Raw genomic sequence first — 19,010 nt, 5'->3', positions numbered from 1 at the left:
TTCTGTCGTTCTAAGCTTCATTAGTAGTGGGAAGACTGTGGCAATTTGCACCACCTGGGGTTCTTTAACGTGCATCTAAATACACGGATATTTTCGCCCCTACCGAAATGCGGCCGCCGTGACCGGGATTCGATCCCGCGACCTCGCGCTTAGCAGCCGAACACCATACCCACTAAGCAACCACGGCGAGTAACTTCCGATAAACAAATATTGCAAACACCATAGCAGTAAATAAGAGGCCTTTTTTGATGTTATTCTCACGTAGACAGTTTTTTAAAATACATTTTTATCTGCCATTCTTCACACCTCTTAGTCGCTTTGGCAAAATCATAGTTCAACCAAATTTGATCCTCGATACAAGTTATTTTTTTCGTTCAGTACACAGTCGTCGGCATAAGGCCTAAGATTAGCAGAGAGATCGTTAAAAATATCACTAATAAATGTAAAAAAAGCGAACCAAGCCCACATCATTGGGCCACGCCAGAGTCAACACAAGCTTTGCCCGAACAGTCCTCATTCAAAGTAAAATTGATACAGTATCGAAGGATAACCTCTAATCCAACCTAATAACTGATCGTTCCTTATTATAATTTAATTTCTAAAGATTATTTTCTGGGAAACCTTATCAAAAGCCTTCCTCAAGTGCGTAAAGATAGCGCCGGTTTGTTTTCGTGCATTCACTGCAAAGGCGGAGCCATGTTGAATAGCCTCGCCGAAACCCATGCTGCCTTCTTGTTAAAACACTGTGTTCTTCAGGAAATTCAACCATATGCTTATGTATTAATAATAATAATTATGGGGTTTTACGTGCCAAAACCACTTTCTGATTATGAGGCACGCCGTAGTGGAGGACTCCGGAAATTTTGACCACCTCGGGTTCTTTAACGTGCACCTAAATCCAAGTACAGGGGTGTTTTCGCATTTCGCCCCCATCGATATGCGGCCGCCGTGGCCGGGATATGCTTATGTATTATATCTTCTAGAATGTTCTCCCTATGTTCTCAAAGTTTGACCTCAGTTGTAGTTTTAATTATGTCAACGCAGCAGTCTGTTTTACTCCGCTCGTAAAACACACTAACAAAGCTATGGGTCACTTGCATACGTATTCTACTGGAAAAGACGCATTTAATCAATGCAATGCGACGCACTTGAGAGCGAGGCTATGAGCCACGCACTCGCTTCTTCTTCTTTTTTTTTTGCCCTTGCCACCTTCTTCCTGTCTTTCTCTCCTTCATCTTTTTCTCCCCACACCCCTTTCCCCGTGCAGTGCTGTTGATGTGTCCTCCTGTGAGAGACAGTTACGGCGCTGCACTTATCTCCTCCGTCTCCCTTCAAAATCACTTCACGCACACATTTAATCAACCCACTTGAAGCATTGCCTGTACATTACCCATACCATGTCTCTTGTTTTTCCCAGATGTAAAAAAGATGCCTTGTTTAGCTCAGTGAGGCCACCGGAGAACAAGCTACGAATCGCGTATGGTGCACTAAAACACATGAAAAAACGAGGGTTTAGTGATTTAAGTGCCACACTTGCATTGAAAGCAGGAACATGAAAGTTTCGCAACGCATTGCGCTTAAACTTCTCCACATTTTCACAACATTTCAAGTTCGCATCTCATGCAGTTGTTTTAGGAGTCCGGGAAACATATCGATTAGCGGCAGTATGACACCCTCGAACGCTTGAATAAGTAGCTTTCTACAGAGGATGAAATGAACTCACAGAGAATAAACATTTATTGCTCGTCACTCAGAACCATTACGATGCGGCGGACGAGAATCCATTCTCGCCCACGTATGCAGTATACAACGCAGACGCAAGCGAGCCGTCGAACCCTGACGGCGTTGACGCCGACACACTATAGGATAGCAAGCGGACGCTCACCACGGTTGCCACGAATGAACTACGGGAGGGAAAGCGCGCGTGCTCTCGGGAAACCGAGTTGTGGGGATGGGCGGCAAGGATTCTCGCATGCTCGTTCGTTCGTCCGTTCGTTTGGGCTATTGGCTTACGCTGACAATCATCGTCAACGGTTTCTGAATTTTTCGCGTGAGATGCGGTTTCTTGCGGACGCAACGAATCTGGGGGATTGCAATGCAATACAAGCTTGTTTTAGAAGTTTCAGTCGAACATTCGAGAGCGTATGCGCAATTGCTGATAGGATACTTTTCTCAGGATCGAAGCGCACGTCGCCGCGAAAAGAGGCTAGGCAGAGGTTTCTGTTTCAAAGCCATATGCCTCTTGAGAATCTCATCATGCGGGGTGGATAGCCAAGGGTGCAATAACTCGCGGGCATGGCTTCGTTTATATGGGGGGGGGGGGCACAGTGAAGGTGGCTTTTCGTTATCGCTGGACGAGGAAGGCGGCTGTTGCATTTTACAGCCCTGAATAGTCACAAGGCGACGGTCGCCGATCCGCAGAGCATGAGGGTGTTTCGCAACTGCGCCCCAGAGAAGATGGCGGACGCAGCCAGTGTGGCCAGATCACATACTAGCAGCCCTAGTGCGCAGCCAAAACGTCTGCGCGCCGTGGCCGCGCGACGCCGCCGCTCCACGCTGCCGATCACTTGAGCTACGCCATGGGTCTCCAAACTGTTTGGCCAGAGGGCCGGACAGTAACGAATTAGATTATTATTAGATAAAAGAAATTCGCCAGCATAAGTAACAGTACTAGGCGTAGGCTCAACCTTTATTCCAATTAATCCACCTGCTTTCTTCGAATAATTTATTTTAATTAGTTGCGTTGACCTTCTGCAATAACGCCGAGAAAAGAAGCGAAATAGACATTTTAGGATTATAATTTCGATTTTACCGCCAAGTCACCATGGGTATATTGATTTGAAATAATATTAGACATTCGTTGTGGCAAACAAGCATTTTCACATTTCCCAGTTGCACACAGTATTTTTTTTTTTTTTTGCTTGCACAAAGCCGATATCTAATGGAGGTTAAGGCAGCGTCAACATTCTTTACAATGGTGTCGTAACCCTAACTCTGGTATTTCTACGAATTCGTGTTCACTTTTTTGCATAGTGTTTAAGTTTCAGTAGTATAGAAGTGTAGGTCAATTGGTGTAGCGTCGTCAAGAATAAAATAGCGCAATACAGAGGAAGCGGTCGTGCTTGTTTCGTTTTGCTCTCTGTTCTGTGTATTGTGGCTGTTTTATCCTCGGCAGTGCTTGCGTTATAAGAGTTACCAGAGAAGACGACTCGTGTAGGTCGGAGTGCAGGCTTATTTTAATTAAAAATGAGACATGGAGATGCTACGCGACTACGCGTTTGAAAAGCCACCCCGTTATTTTTTTTTTCTCTGTGATCGCAGTCACCAGCCTTAATTGCTATATATTGCGGTATGCCATTTACGAACAATAATAATTGCCATACTGGATACCTTACTTCTTAAGAAGACGAGTTACATCACGAGAAATCTTCAGGTGCGCAAAAACATTTTCGGATGGCAGGCTAAGATAATTTTTTTTGCGCGGTTAAAGCGATTAACCTGGTTGAAAAATTAATGGCGACTGAGCCAAAAAACAGTTCTCGACAGTTATTTGACAAAATCGTCAAGCCTTAAAAAGAGGGCCTTTCATCGCAGGTTTTCAAGTGACGTTATAAAACTTATCTGAGGCAGGTGGCTACAAGTGATGTATGTGGGAATTCTCTCTTTATATAATAACCACGTTGTGTAGTTGTGACAGAGAACACGTCGAATATAATTAAATGCCTTGCAGAGTGCGTAGCTGCCCCACAATATTAACGGAGAACGGGAGACGAATCGAAATGGCACATATACAACAATGTGCGACAGCACTGAAGCAAAGCACAATATAATATCAGGTCGGAAATAAAATTTTACGTAAGTACGAAGGGTCAGAAGTTACGACTATAGAAGAACGATGGTGGCCGCTGACTACAGCGTGCAATATAGTACAAGACAGTGCGCTCAGAATAGCAATCAGAATGACATCAATCGGAATGGATGGACCTACCGCATACACGCCTCACTTGTGTCACATCAAAAGTTGAACGTCCCCACGTTGTAGTTACTGTGATATCTTCGACAGTTCAGTTTCAATTGCAGTTTATTATCCATTCAACCGTAGTTCAGGGGAGGATGTCATCGTATATAATATATCCCCAAAATTCAGAGGACGCTTCAGCTTCGCTTTAAAAGTGGAACGCGATAGCATTCAAAGATCCCTGTCTGCTTCTCACGCTTCCCGGAAACTGCACCTTGTGTAACCGTAATGTTTACCGTGAAACGCTGGCGGCGAACACTATGCACGAATGCGAGCTTTCTGGTAGAAACGCGGCCTCTTGCGTGGGCCGATCCCGGAGGTAGTGCACAGCCGCGCCAAATAAATTACGCCATTTGAAGGCTTTTGTTAATGTTTCGCACATTTAATATTTCAGTCAGAAGATTTACCGTAAAAAGGCATGTGGGCCGTCGGTGTTTTATTTCATGACATTTGTTTGCGGGCTGCGGCAAGTTGTTTATTCATCCACTTTCATTTCCATTATTTATCATTTCTTTAATTCAGTTAGTAAGTACAAGTCAGTTCCCCTATGTTGTCCTTGGTGTCATTGTTTGTTGGCTTCTTATGTATAATAAAAATCAGGCCCCTCGGTTAAGCCCCTTTCTGGTTGTTTGTGGGCTGTCATTCTCAAAATTTCGAGGAATAACTTTGCCAAGAATGTAAGACAAGGTATGAGGAACTTTAGTGATATAATGGTGTGGCACTATAATCCGCATATGCCGCATGTCATATAGCAAGGCGTGGCTTATACATATACGTAAACATATAAGGAGATTTTCGCTCACGGACAACTCCGCCGACGCTGACACCAGATTTTGCGCGACACGGGGCCCTTAAGCTATCGCCGTAATATGACCAACAGCGGGTTCGCCTGTGTGAGCGTTTGAACACCTTTGACAGAGGTCTTATCACAGTGAGCAAAGTGCTTAGACCATGGTCATGCCCTGATAAGTAGAGGCGCGCCGTGAGTGCCCTCCGTGATTATTTCGTAGAGACTAATCTTACACTGCCTATAAGGGACATTGCTGTTTGTCTTTTCTACATTGTGCTTCTTTTTTGAGTAGCTTATCTCGCTGTCCTGGGGTCCTCATGTATATAAGAAAATACATGTGGCGTCTCTTTCACTCCTGTGTAATGGGCGATAATACTATAGTTACTGGACTGTGCTTTCTGCACTGGTGCACGTAGATGAGACAATCTTGGTGCGTCTTGTGTTCGTGTGTGTATCGTGCTTTTTAATAATCCCTTCTTTCTTTTCCTTTTAGAGCGCAGCTCTTTGGCGTCCGTTCCTGGGTTTCGCGTCGTCGTTGTCGTCGGCGTTGTCGTCGGCCTCGTAACCAGCTCCGCCCCCCTTCGCTGGAGTGGGAGACGAAGGACGCGAGCCGCGAATGGCGGAGACCAATGAGAGCGGCCCCTTCAGTGACGTGCGCGCGCGATGCTGGTGTCATGCGGACCCTCCTTACGGCTCGATGCGCACTCGTGTCTGGTCTCAGCCGATCCGCTCGTTTCGTACTATCGTCTGCTCGCGCCACAGCTCTCGCCCGCGCCTGTTTGGTTCTGTTGGGTCGGTCTCGTTCGCGCTTGTTTTGGTTGTTATTTCGACAACAAACGGTTACAAATATCCCTCGAGGCCAGCGCACCTTCCACAACTTAATGCGGTGAGTGTAAGACTCGTATCTCCGCGAATCCCATTCATGCAAGTGCGACGACTGATGCACGGCGGAGGCCAATATGGCATTAAGGGCCCAGTTGTGAACGTCTTTGTGAACGTCTTTGAGAATCAAGCATTGGTGTACCAAGTCGAACATATATCTCCGACCACAAAGCTTCCTTCATGACTGTCAAGAACTGTTAGTGGAGTCTTTGTTAAAGGAATACGTGTGAAAAATAAAAAAAAAAAAATTCTGTGATAGCGCATACATGTGTTGCTCGATTTCTTTGCCTCAATCTATCGAAAAGGTGAAACAGCTTATTTGCTGCGCTCAAATTTCGCATTAGGAAGTAACGTAATCGTCGGTAATTTTTTGATTGTTGCTTGAGTAACGAATTGGGGATGTTGGGCTAGCCAGCTCTGACATAGCCTACCTTCCCGTGTTTTTGCATATAAAAAAAAACAATACAAATTACAGCATCATAAAGCCGAAGCAGCTGATTAACAAATATATCATAGGTGATAATCACGGTGATATCATAGGTGATAAATGTAGGGAAGAATTCTCACAAACAAATTCAGGAGAGAAGAAAATATTAACATGTTTACATTAGCATATTCGCATATTTGCTGTGATAAATTGATAACATATGTGCAAATTGGGATTAATGTGACGACAGCAAAATGCCGTACAAGGCACAAAGCAGAATGAACTGCATTTGTATGTATGGGAATTGCGCCCCGTTGCCAGGACATAGGACAGGGAATAATGTGAGTGGTGGACCTGAAGCTTTGACTTCATTATTTTGGTGAACTGTGGAGATAAGCCTGATGAGCCATTAATAAGAAGAGAATCAGGTGTTCGTCAGATATACGCTAGCCCTGTATCTTGACTTCCCATTTTTCGTTCTGAAGAAAGTTTGCTTAAAAATTTCACTGACGATTACGATACTCCCTCATGCGAATTTCGAGCGCAGCTGTTTAGGTGTTTTGAATTTGCGATATATTATGGCAAAGAATTTGATTCTGAAGGACATTGTTCTCTCGGGGGCGGCGCTGAGCCTCTGCTCGGGCAGCTCGTTTAGCAGCAGCGGCAGACGAAGCATTTCCACCGGTTGTGTCGCTCATTGTTCAGAACGAAAGCATAAACACGGGAACGCATGGCTCACGCGGAGCGGATTTTCCAGCGGCGGCGGCACCGCAGGCGAAGTGGCGCATGCGCAATGTGTCCGAAGCCCACGCCAGCGCTTTGTTTCCGCGCTGACCGCATGCCTGGTCGTTCCGGCACTCCGTTCCATCCTTACCCTTTGCGCCATACCCTCCTCTGCTTTCCTCCTCCTGGTTACGCTGCATCCTCCTCTCCGCTTTCCTCCTCCCGCTGCGCTCCGCTTTCGTTGTGCTCGTTCTCCTGGTTATGCCGACGCCGTGGCCGACGCAGGAACGGGCGCCTAAGAGTTGCGCTCTAAAAGGCAGGCAGTGCAAAAAATTCACAGGTACACGAGGGCGAATTGCTTTAGGTTTGGGAACTGTTCAGAGCCTAAATCTGTAAAAGTTGATTAGATTTTCTTATTTGTACTTGTACTTCAAGACTTCATTTGGCTGAAGTTTAATCACCTCTAGTTGAAAGGAACCTGACATTGCATAAACATCGCAGCTAATTATTGGGGACATTATTTGTTCCTACTTTCTGGCATCATGGTCAGAGAATCGCCCGCAATATTGTGTGCTGTATGGTTTGGATGTCGTAGACTCGGAGTCGGGCGTCACACTGAGGGTCGCTTTCTAGCCCCTTGAACTTCGTAAAGTACTGCCACGCTTTGAAGAATGCCGCCCCCTCCTCGCGCGCTCTCGCCGAGGCCGACGCCGCGTTGCTATTGGCCTAATAGCATCACGTGGGCCCTCGCACCGTGCATCAGCGCCATTTTTGCTCGAGAAGCATCTACAAAGTGGCGAGGAGCACATGTTAACACCGTTGCTATACTCGAGCAGTGTAGGCGGCGCCACGGTCGAGGAGGGTGCGGGAAAGAGTGGAGAAGCGAGGAGGAGTGAAGGCGGAGGAAGAGAGTGTCGCTACTTTACGAAGTTTAAGGGGTTTCCTAGGTATACTTTGTGGCGCAAAATATATTTCTTGAAAAGGGACAGAAGAAGTCCCTTTTCAAGAAATGTATTTTGCGCCACAAAGTATACCTAGGAAATCTAAGCGCCAACTTGCCCAAGAAAAAGTCCTTTTGGAAGTTTAAGGGGCTTTATAGTTGGGAGCAGAATACCTCCTCTCCCCTTCCCACGGTCGGCCTTTGCGCACGCTGCAACTTGGTTGGGCCGCGGTCTGGTATTTCGTCTGCAACAGTTCTAACGCGACAGCGTTAAGAAGGTCGTGTCGCAGAAAAGCCGGTGTCGTCGGGGTCGGCGGCGTTGGCCGTGAGCGAAAAATCACGGTAGGCAGTTCATAAATAAAAACAACTTGCAAGATGGGCTGAGTGGGAATTGAACCAGGGTGTCCGGAGTGTGAGACGGAGACGCTACCACTCAGCCATGAGTTTTTTTTTCTTTCATGGTATTTATTACAGTAGCAATAACCCGATATTCACCAGTTGTGCATAGTCAGAGAATGGAGAGCACACTGACAGTTACTCAGAGAAAAGGCATCGTTCATACTGTGGGTAGAAATGTGGTTTCACTTTAGAAGAGTGGTAAGGATAGGCACCTCACCAAAATGGGGTACCAGTCCGGCTGGGTATCAAGTCCATCATAAACCTGCTTTAGGTGTAGGGTCATTTGGATGAAATTCGCCCTTGTAGGTACAACCGTTTCGGCGTTTCTCTCCATCATTCGCGTTTTCCACAAACTGTGCATTCCGATGAGAAAAAACATATCAAAAGGTGCACTATTATCAGCGGTCGGCAGCAGGTATCGCACAGTATGAGCGTTGATGTCAAAGTCTTTTTTTAAAGTCCTTTGGAGCACATCCCAAAATAGTATGGCGTCGGTGCAGCTAATAAAACAATGTTCAATCGTCTCTGGCATGTCACAAAGGCGACAATTAACAGAAGAGACAAAGATACCCTTTTTCTGTAGCCATGTTTTAACCGGTATGGTTTTACTATGAAGTTTATAAAAGAACGTTTTGCAGCAAGGGGATACATACATTTTACGAACTCGCTTTAGAACATCGTGACCTGGCCATTGAATGTATAGAGATCGGTAAAATGGAGGCGGAAAAAGCATGCACAGTAGATCTTTGTATAACGTTTTACGCGACGCAGAGTACAAGTATTCAGTGGAAAACCGAACTGTCAGGAAACGAATCGCCAAGTAAACTTCTTGCATGAATCCCCACAAGCATAAACGCGAAGAAAAATTCGAAGAAACAATTAAGTCGGGTAACGCATTAACAAGTGTGACTTGCATGAATGACCGAAGTATAGGATGCGATGTATCGCGAAAAAAGAAGAAACGAGACACTAATTGCCGCACATAAAGATGCACTAAACCCAGCCCACCGTCACTAACGGGCCTGAAAATATTGTCTCGCCTCATGGGCTCAAAAGTTGAAGACCATACGAAGGTTGCAAAGATTCGGTGAACGCGTTGGATGTAGAGCCTGGCACAATGTATAACTTGCAATACATAGTAAATTTTTGTTGCCAAGAACTTATTGCAGGCCTCGGCTTTCCCAAAAATAGATAGTCGGTGTGGAATGAATGTCTGGGCGTAACTTTGCAGGGCCGAAACTTGTTCTTTCCAATAGTGTGCGCTTAATTTATATGCGTCTAGCGGCACGCCGAGATACTTTGGTGGGACACCGGTCCAATTAACGCCTGCAAACTGTTCTGGTGTATAGCACCATGAGCCAAACCATAAGCCTAAGCTTTTTGCGGAGTTCATTCGTGCTCCTGATACGCTGCCAAATTCCTCTATTGTTGATACTACCTTTTCAACACTCGACTTATCCGTGCAGAAGAACGCTAAATCATCTGCATAAGCTAAGACTTTTACTTCATGACCCAGTATATTGAAGCCATGGATGTACCTCGACTGAATAACGCTTAAGCAAAGCGGTTCCAGATAAAGGGCGAAAAGTAATGGGGACATAGGGCATCCTTGTTTTACCGATGAGCAAATGGAAACGGGTTTAGAGAGTTGGCCATTAATAACTAAACGAGTAGTACAACACGTATAACAAAGCTTAACGCCTTTAAGCACAACGGAGCCAACATTGGCATGCTCCAGAAGTGTAAATAAATAGGAGTGACTGACACGATCAAAAGCTTTAGCAAGGTCTACCTGGAGCATTGCAAGCTGCTCAGTGGAACCGTAACAGTATTGAAGGAGTGTACGGGCAATATGTATGTTGGTTTGAATGGATCGGCCCCTAATTCCACATGTCTGATGGGAACCAATGAGAATTGACATCGCAAATTGCAATCTATTCGATAAAACTTTTGCAAAAATTTTATAATCCACGTTTGACAATGTGATTGGTCGGTAGCTGTCAACAGAACGCAGTTTCTCCTTATCTGCACTTTTTGGAATTAAAACTGTGTGGGTTTTGCAAAAAGATTGCGGAAGGGCGTCTACATCTAAACTTGTAATAAAAATGTCCAATAATATGGGGCTGATAATTGGTTTGAAAGCTTTGTAAAATTCACAGGAAAGTCCATCAGGGCCGGGTGTTTTCGACAGAGGCAGCTGATCAATAGCTAGTTCAATTTCTTGTATCGTAAGGCTACCACTCATAACTGCACATTCATCATCCTGTAATGGTTTTACAAGAGATACAAAACTCTCTAAAACTTTTGCATCGTGATCATCTGGAGGGGCACTAAACAACATAGTGTAGAAAGTTTCGAACTGAGAAATTATGTCATTGGTATTTGTTAGAAGACTACCTTCGGAGTATATTTCCGGAATTACTTGGGAAACAGCGTGACGTCGCTCGTCAAGTAAAGCTTGACGTGTTGGTTGCTCAGACTGCAGAGCACGCCTATTTCGAGAACGAACTCGCGCACCTCTGTAACGCAGTGCATCATACTTTTGCAACTCACATTTAAGATTTTCTATGTCAACAATGTAAGTTCCTGGCATTTCGCATTCCATCTGATAAAGGTTGTGTAGGCTTTTAAGAAGTATTGTTTCTTCATTCTTTCTATAGAATGCCTTAAGCGATCCAATTTCTATAGCCTCTGTACGAACCTCTTGTTTAAAGAGTTCCCAAGCTGCAAATAACGGCAAGTCAGTAGAAAGAGAATTTTTTAGGGTCATGCGCACGCGATTAATAAATTCCTGATCATTTAGGAGCTCAGAGTTAAGCTTCCAGAGTGCCCACTGTGGTCGGAAATTAGTTACAGATTTCTCACCAATCTTTGCGATAACCATGCAATGATCAGAGAACGAAACTGGGATAGTAGTGCAGTTCCCGGGAGAGGAGGGATGAAGAAACATAAATCCGATCAAGGCGGGCATAAGAGCGACCTTGAATTCGTGTATAAGAGCGAGCTCCCTGTCCCGACACTCCTATATCAATGAGCCCTGCACTTTCTATTAGGTCAGATAAAACATCACCACTCCTGTCCCGCTGAGTGTTAATGCCGCTTCGATCGCACGGATCACATACACAATTGAAATCGCCCATTAACACAATGCAACGATCACAGTCCATTAGACTACGCACAGTATCAAAGAAGACAATTCGTTTTGCAGCGTCATTAAATGCATAGACGTTGACTAATCGCCATGGCACACCCTGCAACACAAAATCACAACATATATATCGACCTTCAGTGTCTACATGGTAACTAAGTGCTGAACAAAATAGGCTCTTTTTCAGAAACAGGAAACAGCCCGCGGATAAACCAAGAGCGTGTGAAACGCAGACATTATATTCAGACAGAAAAGGCCGCAAAGCCCTTTCTGTCTCGTCATCACTCTCAATCTTCGTCTCCTGCACGGCGACGAAGTCGAGGCGCTTCCTAGACAAAAGCCGGCGAAGCTGCGCCTGTTTCTGCAAAGACCTAAGGCCTCGCACGTTCAAAGTTGCGAAGAGAAGTTGCTGTGACAGGGCCATGGTGACTACCCACTATTTAGACTTGATTCTCTATGCGGTCGGTCCTAGAGGGTAACGGCGAGGCTCCCTCCGAACTCTCACCAGGCCTCCTGGACCGTGATCGCCGGCACTTTCCTGAATGTGTCGATGTTTTGCGGCGACGTGCTTTTCTTGTGGTACTGGCCGTCTCGCTGTCCGTGCTTGACTCTGATCTGTTAGTCGCACGGCGCTTCGGAATTGACGTATCCGCGCTACTTCGGTTGTCTTCTGCCAGCATAGCGCACGTGTTGAGGTGCTTCGGTGCAGCAGATGAGTCATCAGCGGCTGTCTCATTCGCTGGCTGGGCGGCAACTGGCTGCGTGGTAGCGGGCGCTTCTTTCTCTTCGGTACTTTCCTTCTCCACGGGCAGTTCTGCGGTGTCATTCTCTTTAACATGTAGAGGGGCCTTACTGGCACAGCTGGTATCCGAGGAAGAGGGAACGTCTCCCGTTGCATCGAGAACCTCAGTAACATCCATTATGTGTTCCTGCAAGCTTTCTTCTGGAGGCCTTGTCCTGTGCCGTAACTTGTCGGCGTAGGTCACAACACATTCTTCATCTGTGTGACCAAAGCGTCGGCAGGCTTCACAACGTGGGGTTCTGCAGTTTCGACGAATGTGTCCAACCTTGTTACAGCGGAGACAAAGCGGGGGCCGGCCTGGAATCAATACAAGGCTCTGCACTCCACAAACGTGTAGCAGATGTGGAACGTCTCCCACGCCGACTCCATCGGCAAGAGTCAACACCACGTCACGATTGAGGGTACGCGTTTGCTCCATTTCCGATACTCTCCAGCTTTCTACTGATATGGACTTCACTTTCCCGTAAGCCTGGAGCGCATCTCGAATGTAATTGTCTTCCAAACGCTCAGGAAGCCATAAAAGCTTCATTTTTACTTCCGTGGCTCGGGGTCAATAACGAGGCAGCGTCTACCTTTTACGGATAATTCTCCGCACGTGACTAGCTTTGATTTTGTAATTGATGATTTGCACGTCACCATCCACACGTGCGACATCTGAAATTGTCCGATGGAACTTATTTCCTTCAGGTCAATAACGTTCCGAAGGGCGTCTCTGAAGTCTTGGGCTCTGTAAGGTCGACCACTTAAGTCAGCATACAGGAAAACGGAGTCCGCAACCAGCTTACCGGTAGGAAGACGGGGTAACACAACACGGTAGTCATTGCTGCTGGCTGAAGCCTGAGCAGCACCTCGGCCAGGGGCCGATAAAACCTTTGGAGCGGAGAACATGAAAAAAGCGACCGTTCGGAACGCCGTTTTCTTCTTTCTCCCACTCAGCCATGAGTTCGATGGTTGAAAGCGGGACAAAAGCGCCTTTAGTGAATGCGGTGTTGCCTTAGAAACGTGCCGTAGAAAGTTATACTGCGGTGTATATCGGTAATTATGAGCATGTAAATTACACATGTCGCAGTTAAACGAGTAGCGAAGTACGTTTCCGCTACATTTCTTCTGCGCTCCCCTCCTCGTAATGTACGGCGCTGCCCCGACAGGTGGTGCGCCGCTCGCCCGCTCCTCCCCTTCGTCTCGTTTGAATGCATTGGGGCCGTGCGGGGACCGGTGTGAGGATGCTCTAAAGCTGTGCTGCGGACTTAGAAGTGTTGTATATGAAAACTATGTATTTGTGTGACTCAATAGCATGCCGAGCGAATGAGTGGGCGGTGCGAATGGGGTGCGATAACGCTATCGCGTTCCACTCTTGAAGGCGAAGCTTAAGCGCCCTCCAATTTTTGTCTCTGCTTCTTGATTGGCTGTCTTTCTGGTTGATGTGACCTATGTGTGATTGGCTGCCGCCAGAAAGGAGGATTGGAACAGAGGCGTTATAATAACGGTGCGGAAAGAAAAGCTGCTCTGGGCCATGGAAACGAGGCTCATCCAGATGCTCGTTGCTAAATACTTGATTTTTTTCTGTTTTACCTATTCAACGATGTAAATGAGCTTTGTCCAAGTGTCAGTAAACCTGTTGGCTATCGCTTTCCCAACTTGCGAGCTTCTGATTTCTTTAACCCGAAGCCTCCGCCACGCTGCCATATGGAGCCGGGTTCGAGACATAACCCAGCGCGGCAACGGTCCACACAAGCACACGCGCTGCCCCCGAGCTGATCCTGGACTGGAAAGAGGGAAGCAAGTAGACTAGACACATTGTTTCTACGACGACCAGGCAAGGGTCAATGACGAGAGCTCGCCATAAGGTGAGACCACTCCTTGTGCTGCAATCCTTAACTGAAGTTCTGGGAAACCTTGCGTCGTCTCGTTCTCATGACGACCCCCACCAATTTGCCTTCACTGAAACACGCACAAGCCTCGAAAAGTGAGCTTCACAATGTGACGCACCTTCCGCGTTTGGTATTCGGCTAATACGCCAAACGTAACAGTGTGTAGATCGCCATGGATTCTTGTCGCAAATAGGGCAGAAAATATCTTAATATTATGCGCACTGCTTCTTGAGAGGCAACGAAAATGCTCCCACTTTCCTTTTTGCATGTGCTTCTACAAAGGCTGCAGTTCTTCCCTAAAGCATTTTATGACCATGTACAGGTCATGAATGAGGTGTGCCTCCCATTGAAGCTTCACATTGAGCTTAATCGTGTGGTCCATTAGGTCGACGCAAAAGGCCTATTTCTACAGCCACTCGTAACTGAATAGTAGTGGCATGGGCAATCATTCTGTGCAAGGAACTCTTTATTTCTTCCCTATGGTTGAAGAAATTGGACAACACTTTTCCGCAGCACAGCAATTGAACTGCCGTGTGATACGTGGTCTGCCAATTCAGATGCTGAAACCCATGAAGCCTGATAATGGAGCCCATGAGGCCTGCTAACATAGCAGCTGAACCAACAGGTTTCAAAAGATCGGCCACGGCCACGTGTTTCCAACAGAAGGCCTCCTGCGTGAAAGAGGTACGTTTGTTGAAGAGCGGCACATGCCCAGTTGCACATACCGAATAACCCAACTTGGCATGAAAGAGGTTCATTGAAGAGCTGCGCATATCCAGTGACCCAAGTTGGTACGTCGATTGGTTTCGAACCCTGTTCCCTTAGCACAACAGCTCGATGCTCTTCCTAGAGGCCATGGACTACCCAGTGACCCAAGTTTGCGTGAAAGTGGTTAGCTGAGGACAAACGGACATTTAGGAATCTGGGTGAAGTTCCCAAAGAATGGTCATCACATTAAAAGGAGATGACACTAACAACACCACTTATCACTGACGTGGAGAAAAAAAAAAACACGCATGGGAATCTCTTTGTCTCACGCAGGAAATTAAATAGGGCATCGCACATCTTCGCAAAGAAACAAGGAAGCTTTAAAACACAAAATTTAAAACCTCCTTGAAGATAATCCGGTGCTTAGGCCCCAAAGAGAGCCAGTGTGAGCGATGCGCGCCTTCGCGGAGGAAAGAGGAAGAAGACGAGGGAGCGGCAGCAGGATGGTGAAACATGAAGCACAGCAACCTCTCGCGGTAGATGGTTTGCGCAACCTGCTTGAGGGCCTGGTTGGACCAACCGTTGCGACGCTGATCATGCACCCTTTCGACATCACCAGGACTCGAATGCAGGTACAAGTCTCTGAAATGAAAGTTGCGGGCTTTTGGCGAGTATTGCAGCTGAGCACAATAAGTGACAGGGAACTTCATGAGAAAGCAACCAGTGGCAACCACGCTGCTTGCGCCTTTTGTGTCGTCTGCGGATAGAAAGCTACTCCCGAATGGGCCGCAGGTGCAGGGCGAGCTTCTACGGCGAGGCTACTACGTGGTCATATACAAGAGCACGATCCAATCGCTGCGCATGATGGCGCAAACCGATGGTCCCGGGAGCGTCTACCGGGGCCTCATGCCCAGCATCGCCTACCGGCAGGTCACGCATGGACTACGTCTTGGATTCTTCCAAGTAAAAAAACAGTGTTCTTTTTTTTTAGTTCTTTTTAACCTGTTACGGCAGTACGTGGCTCAATTCATGCACTTGTATTTTCCTCATTTTCTGCCTGTGTCGTAGTCGTCTCTTGGTCCCCTCACGCCTCCGTAGAATTACTGTATACGGCATATACAGTAACTCGACGGATTTGCCGGATTGCCGGATTTGCGGGGACGTAAACGTGAGCGGCCAGAGCGGTGCAGCCGCCTGGTAGCGTAGAGTTTAACCAGACAAACACAGAGCTAAAACTGCAGCAACCCACTATATCTTGCTTCGCTACTCGTGCAAAATTTTGGCAGCGGCGTAATTGTGAACAAGATTACGCCACTGTCGAAAATTTACACCAGCAGCTAAGCAGAATATAGTAATTAGCTTTGTGTTTGTGCGGTTGAGCTTTACGCCATCAGCTGGCGCCACCAATCTGGCCGCTCACGCTCCCGCTAAACCGGCAAACCGCACGCGCTTGCAGGAATACCGGACGCGCTAAAAGTCTCTAATGTCCTCCTCGCCCGCCGCTCCGTACAGAGTAGAGACAACCGCGGCGTATACTACGGCGTACTACGGTCACGCAAATCGCGGACGCCGTAAGCCTGTTTCACATGCAAGCGAAAATGCTCGCGAATCCTGCCGCCGCGCCGCAGAAATCTGTTTCGAGCGGCGGCGGCGGCGGCACTAGCGGCGGGAGCGGCGAGGTTCGGGCAAGTTGGAATTTCGTCGCAGCGGCAGAGCGGCAGCAGCGCTTCCGAACGGCCCGTCTCGACATGTGACCAGTGGAGGACTAGGGCGGGAAAGCCTGCGCATAGGAGGATGTTTATTTACTTGCTACACGTCGTACGGGCAACATGCCAAGAGAGCTTTTCAACGAATTGATAATTGCTAAGCGCAGGATAAGTATATATAAAATAATGATTTGAGCGGCAGGGACAAAACCATGCTTATATTGGTAGTCACAAACTACCGAAACTGGCGGAAAGTCCCGTATTTTTTGCCAGCAACATTGATATTCGCAGCGGCGGAAAACGCGCGGCGGCAATGCATGTGAAACGAAACCTCGCGAAAAGCTTCGCAGCGCCGCGCCGCTGTTCGCTCCATTCGCTCAATCGCTTGCATGTGAAACAGGCTGTAGGGACGCGTTGCCGGCGCTCGCATGTCTTGAAAGCGATCTGCGAAGTGGCCAAAGTGCGCGCCAACGCGGTCCTCATCTTCAAAGCGATTTGCGATGATTTGAGAGTGCGCGTAGTGCCAGTAGCTTCGTATGCGCTGTGCTTTAGGCGTTTCGTTCGCGTTGAAGCGACAGATGTACGGACGTCAATTGGCTTACGGCTGCTGCCGCGATTCCTAATTTCAGAATTTTCACAGCGAATTTCCGCGCTCACAGAAGGAGATGTATTCATGTTTACCTGTGCGCGCGTGACACCATGCTGGTTAGTTTAGTTAAAACACGTTGACGGGCTAGTTGGTTTGAATCCATGATAGAATGTGTAAGCGCGACTGAACAAGGACGTAGAAAGAAGCAGACACACAAAGACAGCGCTGTCTCCATGTGTCTCTTTCTACATCCTCATTGAGTCACGCTTACATATTCTATCATTGTTAATTTAGTTAGTAAGCGAGTGTTTACAAGTTTATACGGCCGATAAAACTAATATCCTTACTTTGTACTGCTATCTACTAATTTACTATTGGAATCCGTGCTTCGCCTTTCGGGCGGAAATGCGAATCATTTTTCTCTTCCCTGAACTTCTATATCTACCTTGACGCCTCAGTGTCTCTGAACACACTCTGCTGTCCTCTGGAATAACTGGGCAATATTGTGAAGTTTTGTACACTCCCGCATGCCCTCGTGACGTCCCCACAGCGAGGTAGCTGCTGCGAGCCTGAAATGCGATAGAGACGTGACCGGAAGCGGTCTTACAATTGCTAGTACGTACAGCGGGGCGTGGCGTTTCTCACGGCGCCCGATGTTTCTGCGCAGGCGCGAGTAAGAGCGGGTGCGAGAGAGAAAATCTGGGGGCCTTTGTTTCCTGAATGTGTGAGCCTGCCTAGGCACTACCGAGGAGGTTTCTTAGGGCGTATTGTATGCGTTTGTCCCCTACACATGCTGGCATTGCGGAGTGCGGTCCAGTTTACACTCCGCCGCTGGATGCCGGCGCTGCCGGCGCGGTAAGGCAGTGGGCACGGACGCCTCATTTGGTGATCACTGTGCCTGAAGGGGCAAAGTTCTGACTGGTGTTGTACAAGTCGCGGGTAGCTTTTTTCGTCGCGACGATAGCTTGCATTTTTAACAAGCACTGCTCCAGGAGGGCACATGTAACCGGCAAACGGAGGCCTCAGGAGACCACCTGAGGTTATAATAACGGCAGGCGGCGCAGGTCTCCAGGGCACGCAAGGGGTAGCGGGGGGATCAAAGCTGGAAGCAGGGCGGCCCGTAGGTTAAGGCCGCGAAGGCCGAAGCGTGCAGCCGATCTTATGCAACCCTGGCACGCGCAGGCCTCGGCGAGCCCCAACCCACGGACCAGTCCGGGTTCCAGCTTTGATATCACCGTTGCCGCTTTGGTGTCCTGGAGGCGCCGCCAATAATGCGAAATAATGACACGTTGTTTCAATTAGTACAAAAGACGATTGAATAAATATAATTACGTCCAGTCACCAACTTGCGACGCTAAGTTCAGCACTACCGCGCCCCGCGACTTCTGCCGGCACGCCTAGGGACAAACGCATACAATACGCGCTAAGAAATTTCTCCGTAGTGCTATACGCAGAGTCGTATATTCAAGAAGCAAAAGTCCCCACATTTCCTCTCTCGCACCCGCTCTTACTCGCGCATGCGCGCAAACGTCCGCTGTCCGTGCAAGTGCGACGCCCCGCTGTACCTACTAGAAACTGTAAATACGCTGACCGGAACGCTGCCCGCGTGTGCCCGACGGTCACGATGACGTTGGCTCGCTGCGCCTGCAGCTTTAATATCTAGGTTCAGGGTACGGCGGGTTTTTCAGAACAAAACAAGGCGTTGCTTCTTTCTTTCAGAAGAACCACTGTATATGAACTTGATTTGATACAAACGTCAGCAACTTCCTTCTACAAAAGTTCATTCAATGAATTTGTCATTAGCTATAGTTCCAGCGTCAATTCAGCTCCGAAAGCATCTGCATGCGTTAAAATGTTCCTTATGAATTATGCTCACCGGTTCCACAATGACTGCCTTCAAGGAGTCTTCGGCGTTGTGAGGCTGCTTATTGGACTCTCTTTTAACGACTCCTCATACATAATAGTCCATCGGGTTCAGGTCCGAAGAGTTAGGGGCCATATGTTCAA

General features: G+C 47.5%; 2 protein-coding genes across 4 annotated transcripts in view; one reads left to right on the top strand and one right to left on the bottom strand.

Annotated features, from left to right (window-relative positions):
* Positions 1-7,067: 7,067 nt before the first annotated feature.
* LOC135911996 (uncharacterized) overlaps positions 7,068-19,010 on the bottom strand; it is a 108,935-nt gene continuing 96,992 nt past the window's right edge. Inside the window, exon 4 of the mRNA XM_070521076.1 lies at positions 7,068-7,149. Coding sequence (XP_070377177.1) covers positions 7,136-7,149 — 14 coding nt within the window. The 3' untranslated portion in view covers positions 7,068-7,135. The remainder of the gene's footprint in view (positions 7,150-19,010) is intronic.
* LOC135911988 (solute carrier family 25 member 35-like) overlaps positions 11,663-19,010 on the top strand; it is a 52,922-nt gene continuing 45,574 nt past the window's right edge. For 2 of the 3 annotated variants that reach the window (XM_065444366.1, XM_065444367.2), the window contains exons 1-2: positions 15,203-15,340; positions 15,501-15,671. In XM_065444366.1, coding sequence (XP_065300438.1) covers positions 15,212-15,340; positions 15,501-15,671 — 300 coding nt within the window. In that variant the 5' untranslated portion in view covers positions 15,203-15,211. Of the gene's footprint in view, positions 12,531-15,202; positions 15,341-15,500; positions 15,672-19,010 lie in introns of those variants that run through there. The other variant, XM_065444368.2, reaches the window with a different exon arrangement.

Source organism: Dermacentor albipictus, chromosome 1, assembly GCF_038994185.2.
Source record: "Dermacentor albipictus isolate Rhodes 1998 colony chromosome 1, USDA_Dalb.pri_finalv2, whole genome shotgun sequence".
In the NCBI taxonomy this organism is placed as follows: Eukaryota; Metazoa; Arthropoda; class Arachnida; order Ixodida; family Ixodidae; genus Dermacentor; species Dermacentor albipictus.
This window is presented reverse-complemented; position numbering and strand designations above follow the sequence as displayed.